The sequence below is a fragment of the Apium graveolens genome, chromosome 5, assembly GCF_009905375.1.
Source record: "Apium graveolens cultivar Ventura chromosome 5, ASM990537v1, whole genome shotgun sequence".
NCBI lineage: Eukaryota > Viridiplantae > Streptophyta > Magnoliopsida > Apiales > Apiaceae > Apium > Apium graveolens.
In genome coordinates this window covers 250,353,832-250,360,720 of record NC_133651.1, presented here as the reverse complement: position 1 = coordinate 250,360,720, position 6,889 = coordinate 250,353,832, and the positions used below count along the sequence as shown (strand labels likewise).

At 42.5% G+C, this 6,889-nt stretch overlaps 1 protein-coding gene across 1 annotated transcript; it reads right to left on the bottom strand.

The window, feature by feature from the left end:
* Positions 1 to 5,877: 5,877 nt before the first annotated feature.
* LOC141660867 (uncharacterized) lies at positions 5,878 to 6,300 on the bottom strand. The gene has a single exon (XM_074467850.1). It carries the CDS (start codon positions 6,298 to 6,300, stop codon positions 5,878 to 5,880), a length of 423 nt encoding a protein of 140 aa, XP_074323951.1.
* Between the last annotated feature and the right edge of the window lie 589 nt (positions 6,301 to 6,889).

Sequence of the window (6,889 nt, the reverse complement as noted above, 5' to 3'; positions counted from 1 at the left end):
GTGTACATATATAAATGTATATGTTATAACTGTTGGGCTGACCAATCACCCTCTGCCACGTGGCAGAGGTAATTCAATTCCCCACGCCTATAAAAAGGTTGGGCTCCTTTCTTTTTCTTTTTTATTCTCAAAAAATCGAACAGTCAGTCCTCTCTTTTTCTTTTTCTTTCTCTCAAAAGTTCGAGTTTTACTGGAGTTTCGAAGGGCTCGATTTCTTGATTTTCTGCCATTCTTTCCTTGATCTTCTTCATTGAACTTGTAAGCTCTCTTCCCCATTGTCTTTATTTTGCTTTAATTTATGCTCGAGTTTATGCATGATGCATGTATGTATATCTTTGTTTTCAAATTTGAAGTAGCGGGGATCCTTGTTTTTGGGTTGCTTTTGTTGTTGGTTGCTATTTGGTTATGTTTGTGTTGGGTTTTGATGCTTAGATCTGTAGGTTTTTGTTCATTTTAGTTTTGATTTTGGTTCAATTTTCCTATTTTTTGCTATTTTTGCTGGATTTTTTGGTACGGTTCTTCGTGTTCTTGAAGAAAATGTATGTAAGTATATGTGAAAAGTTTATGTTTTGCTATTTTGGTAATGGATTTTTTGGTGATGATCCGGGTAAGGGGGTGTATTACCTGGATCTAGGTCAGCTTAAACTGTTAGAAATTGCATGTTTAAGGTTTTGTAAGTTTAGATCTAGGCTGTCCAGATTCGGGTCAGGTTTACGGATCCGGGTCTGGGTTCGTGGTTGCTTTTTGTTACCTGAGTTGTGGTTGAATCTGGAGTTGTGTACGGGCTTGTTCTTGTTTTTGCTTTCCAATTATATATGATCTGAATCATTGATGTTTTTCTGGGTTGGACTTGCATTAGCGGTCCGGATTAGCAGGTTATGATAGAACTAACATATAACGTGCTAGATCCGGACCGCTTAGCAAAAGATTTAAAAACTATAGGAGCCCAGACTAACTCACCTTGATTTTAATAGGTATATGGTCCGGATCAAGCAGCTTTCTAGAAGAGCTTTCAATTGCTACCCAGGTTTTTCTAGTGAGGAGAGTGATCCTGATCCGTTTGAGAGAACACAGATCCAAATAGAGATGGGTAAAAAGGCCTCTTTTCCCACCAAGATAATATCCAAGTTCCGGTATAAGAAGCTTCCGGAAAATTCTGTCCCTTTTAATCCCGAGGGCTATTGGACCAATGTGAAGTATCACTTCATCACTAAGCCCCCAGATATTGAAAATAGCATTTATTATGGAAAGATTAGGTATGACAGGCAGATGGATGGTCACCCGGGGTGTATAACCAAGAGGCACTCGAGAGGGCCTTTGCCGAGTTCTCTATCAGCCGGGATCATTACCAACTGAAGGATATCTATGCTGAAGCTGATCCGGCTCAGATGGATGATTCTGTCCAGGCCGCGTTCCAGCTGATTCCCGATATCGAGTAAAGGTGGCCGGAACCTCACGAGAGGATCTATCACCACCCAGTAGATGGGTTTGTCTCGGTGTGGTTGGAGCACCTTAGATCTGGGTGGAGTCCCCATTTCCACATGTTCATAAAGAACCTCCGCAAGCATGTTTATAAGATATCTCCCATGCAGATCACCCCGAATGGGATCAAGTCTATGACCTGGTTTATAGCTTACTGCAATAAATCCGGATTCCTGCCTACTCTGAAGCTTTTCTACCAGATTTTCTATCTGTCAAAGTCTAGCCACAAGCCTTTCTATGAGATTAGGTTCCGGGCCTCGGAGTGCGGATATGGCCTGGGTAGAGCCAAGCCCATTATGCACCAGACTTCCTTGAAGTATTGGAATGGGGAGATTATAATGCTGAAGGGATTTGATCTCGCCTATTTTCCCTACTTTACAATTGAGGGTATCCAGACCAAGTTTGATACTGATATTCTGGAAGGGCGGGCTTTGAATTAAATGAGAGCCTTCTGTGACTCTCTCAGATTCCAGCCGACCCGAGATACCTTCATGAATCACAAGCTGCTTTTCAAACTCGGTTGTAAGTCTTCCATCAGTCCTAGTTGCCATGTTTGATGCTATTCCGGATCTTCTTTTTCCCTTATCTATTCTGGTTGCTTTATTTAAGTTTATGATATTGTTGATCTGGATTGCTTGATGTATACGTTGATCCGGATCCCTCTCTTTCTTTTACTTTAGCTTTTTTTTGTAACTTGATGTTTATCTGATCCGAATTGCTTACTATATATGCTGATCCGGATCATGTCTGTTTTTTTACTTATAGAAATTGCTCCATAGAATTTTATGTCTGCTTGATCCGGATTGCTCACTTTATATGCTAATATGGATCATTTCTGCTTTTTAATTTTTAGAGTTTGTTGTATGGTTGATCCAGATCATGTCATTCGTGATCTGTTTGTCCCAGATTGTTTCCCATGCATACTATTCCAGATTTTTGTGTCAATATACTGGTCGCTAACTTGTATAATCCCTTTCTTCTTCCAGGTTTTCCGTATTTTAATCTTGCCTTCATTGGAATTATGTCTTCCTCTGCCTACGCTGTTGCTTTCAATACCCTGGGTTTGGCCTTCAAGACAATCAAAGGGGCCCCGAGAGTAGGATCCGGGTTTGCTGACATTGAGGGTGGGGCCGAGTTGTCTGATCCCCAGAATGTCCTTGATCCGGGTCACGAGCCTGGTGACTCTGAACCTGTTATCCAGGAGATCCCGGACGATGATGATCCTCCCAGAAAGAAAAAAAAGAGCGTCCTAGCTAAGCCTCCCCGGGGGAAAACTGTCATCTCTAGCCGGGTCCCTTGTGATTCAGAAGGAAAGGGCCCGAACAGGAACCCATTGAAGGTTGGTACTAAGACCCTGCTGGAGCGGGCCAGGTTCATGTCTGATATCCCCGTCGAAGAGGATTGGGAGGAAGTGGAGGGTACCGGGATGACCGCGACTTTTAAGAGGGTCACTGGGTAATGGGGACATGTAAACCTTAAGTAGTTTTTAGTTTTCTGTCCGAATTGTATTCCTTTACTGGATCATTTTTCTCTTCTTTTTTTTGTAGGTGGGGAGTGCCATAGCCATTTGCTCTGATATTGCCTTCATCGAGGTCCGGGAGGCCAACAACCGGACTAGGGCTGAGAAGATAATGGCTGATAACCTGAAGGACGAGCTAGATGAGGCCCGGGAGGGCTTCCAGACTATGGAGTCTGGGATGAATGCATACCTAAAGGATGAGAAGACTCGGGCTGACGGTCTCACTAAGGAGGTGGAGAAGCTTAAGGCTGATCTAGTTACGAAGGAAAACATAGACAAGGAGGCCATCATTTCTGAGTTCAAATCCAACGATATTTATGACTTCTAAGTTGCTCAACCCGGGGTTCCCGAGGTTCGTAGGGCTTGGATCGTGGCTGAGAGGCACATTAAGCCTGACCCCTTGGCCAACTTGGAGAGCTTCATCTAGGAGTTTCTGGTGGCCAAAGTAGTTGTTGAGCAGGGTAAGGGGGAAACAGAACCCTACGATGGTCCCAGTCCCAGTTTCATTTAGATTCGCCTCAGCTTTGCCAAGATTTTCAGGCCATGCCCTCATAACTTGTTTCTTTATTTCAGTACTCCGCTTTTCTCTAGTACTTTAATTCTGAAAAATTTGTAATATTTGGATTTACCCGGATCGGTGACCAATCCAGATTGACGTCTAAAATTTGATGGTTGCTTGGCTAATTTGCTTGTTTAGAAAGTATTCTAAGTTACTCATTTATGTTTTTGATCCGGGTATGAAAGCCTACCCGGGCCCGTTTGCTTTCTGGGTTGTCTCATACTTGGGAAATATTCTAAATATTAAACAGAAGCCCCCAGCCCGGATGTGAGTTGATATCCGGGATGAGGGGGTTGTTTGGGTCCTGGAATAGATTCTACCCAGAATGATGGCGGGCACTTAGAAAATATTCCAAGTAAAAATAGTGATTTAGATCCGGGTGATGTACTATTCCGGGTCTTGTTTGCTTTTTGGCTTACTTAGCACTCAGGGAATGTTCTAAGTAGATGGTTGCCGCCTCCCAACCTGGAATGGGTTTATAGCCAGTGTGGATCCGGGTATGAACCCTTTCCCGGTTTGTATAATTCTTGCTTTGTTCTGCTTTATGTACTTTGAAAAGGATCCAAGTACACAGTGGTTGCTTGCAACCCAGATTTGGATACCTATCCGGGTTGTTGGTTGTTTTAAATTTTAGATTTTGATCCGGGTATTTTACCGTATCCGGATTGATGTTTGCTTTATTTTGCTCTAGGTACTTAGAAAATGGTCTAAGTACATAGTGGTTGCTTTCAACCCGGATTTGGGTACCTATCCGGGTTGTTGTTTGCTTTTACTGTTGGCTTCCAATCCGGGTATGGCACCATATCTGGATTGATGTTTGCTTTTGCTTCTTTGTTTACCTAGAAAATGATCTAGATACATAGCAGTTGTTATGAACCTGGATTCGGATACATATCTGGGTTGTTTGTTGTTATTGTTAGCTTCCAATCCGGTTATGGTATCATATCGGGATTGGTGTTTGCTTTTAAAGTTGGCTTCCAATCTGGGTATGGCACCATATCCGAATTGGTGTTTGCTTTTAAAGTTGGCTTCCAATCCGGGTTTGGCACCATATCCGGATTGGTGTTTTCTTATTCTTGTTTGTATACTTAGAAATTATCTAAGTACATAGTAGTTTTCTTCAACCCGGATTTAGATACCTATTCGAGTTGTTGTTTGCTGTAATAGTGGCTTCCAATATGGGTATGGCACAACAGTCAGATTGATGGTTGCTTTTGATGTTTGCTTTCAACCCGGGTATGGTTGCTTGTCCGGGTTGAAGTATGCTTTTCTTGCGATAATTGTTAATATAAGAACTGACTTAAAAAGGAAAATTATTCTCATTGATTATAAATTTTCTTCATACAAAATATTGGATCATAGATTAGTTGCTTGCCATAGGCTACAAGTCTTTGGTTGCTTTTTCTACAGATAAAATTTTCTGAACCTAAGTCCATGCCAGGTGTTCGGGATCTCGGATTCATCCATATTCATCAACTTTTAGGTCCCTGAAATTAGTACTTCTTTGATTTTATGAGGTCCCTCCCACTTGGGCATCAGCTTTCTAGTATTGGTGGGATCCGATGCTTCTGTGTCTCGAAGTACCAGGTCTCCAACTTGAAAGTTCTTGACCCTGGACTTCTTGCTGAAGTGTTCTTTAGTTTTCTCCTTGTATTTTTCCATTCTTGTTATCGCTTGGTCCCGGACCTTGTCAATGAATTCGATATTTATTCTGAGCCCCTCCTCATTGGCTGTTTCATTGAAGTTTATTGCTCGGTGTGGAGGGGGATTCTACTTCGATTGGTAGCATTGCTTCTGTTCCGTAAGCTAGCTTGAAAGCTGTTTCTCCTGTGCTTGTCCGGGGGCTTGTCCTGTAGACCTATAACACATTAGGCAATTTTTTTGGCCACTTGATTTTACTTTCTTTAAGCCTCTTCTCGATGCCCCGGAGAAGGATCCAGTTTGTTACTTCCACTTGGCCATTTCCTTGAGGGTAGGCTACTGATGATTTCCTATGCTTGATGCCCCGCTCTTGGAGATAGGATTCGAACTCTGACCCAATAAACTGTGGTCCGTTATCTGAAACCAGGACTTTTAGGATTACGAACCTCATTAAGATATTATCCATGAACTTTATGCAATCTTGTTGGTTTATGGTTCTCATTGCCTTTGCTTCCACCCACTTAGTCATGTAGTCGATTGAGACTAGTAGGTATCTCAGGTCTCCTCTGGCCCGGGGGAAGGGTCCCATGATATCTATCCCCCAAACAGCGAAGGGGATTGGAGATAGGACTGATGAGGGTAGGACTGGGCTTATCCTGGATACGTTGTTAAACATCTAGCATTGCTTGTACTTTTTCACAAAGTCGCTTGCATCTTTGTGGATTGTTGGCCAGTAGTAACCCTGCCTTATTATCTTGTGAGCCAGGGCCTTTTCTGACATATGATCTCTACATATCCCTTCATGGACTTCCATTAAACAATATTCTGCCTCTGCTGGGCCAATGCATTTCAAGATAGGTGATGAGAAGGTCTGGCGATAAAGTATTCCTTCTTCAAGCAAACATTTTGCTGCCTTAGCTTTTAATCTTTGAGCCTTCCCTTTATCTTCGGGGAGTTCTCCCTTCTCCAAGTAGTTGATAAATGGAGTCATCCAATTCAGGTTGTTGTCTATCTCCATGACTTCTTCAGATTCTATACTGGGCTTTTGTAGTTCTTCGAAGTAGACGGAGTAATCTAGGTCTGATGAATTCTGAACCATCTAGGACAAGTTGTCTGCCTATGAATTATCTTCTCTGAAGATTTGTAGGATTTGACTTCGTGGTATTGCGGTAAGGTAGCTTTAGACTAGAGTCTGGTATTTAGCTAAAACTGGATCCTTGGTTATGTACTCGCCATTTGTTTGCTTTACTACGATATGGGAGTCACTATAGATGTTAAGGTCCTGGATCCTGAGAGTCTTTGCTAGCTTCAATACTGCTATTAGGGCTTCATACTCTGCCTGGTTGTTTGTTGTTGAAAAGCCAAAGGAGATGACAGTTTAAACTATAAAGCCATTGGGGCTCTTTAGAATGAGCCCTGCTTCCGACCTTTCATTCGTTGAGGATCCATCAACTTTGAGAGCCTAGGCTCCCGGGTTATGATCATTGCTGGTCTCAGGGTCAATGCTCATGGGGATAGGCTCATCTTCCAGGAAATTGCACTCTATGATGAAGTCAGCCAGTACCTGGGTTGATTGTTGTTCTTGGAATAAAACTCAAGTTGAATTGACTTAGCTCAACTGCCCAGTTTACCAGCCTTTCTGAGATGTCTGGCTTGTGTATTATCTTCCTTAAGGGTTGATTAGTCAC

Excerpts from the sequence above, each read along its gene's own strand:
- LOC141660867 (XM_074467850.1), bottom strand. The coding sequence starts at position 6,300 with ATGGTTCAGAATTCATCAGACCTAGATTACTCCGTCTACTTCGAAGAA.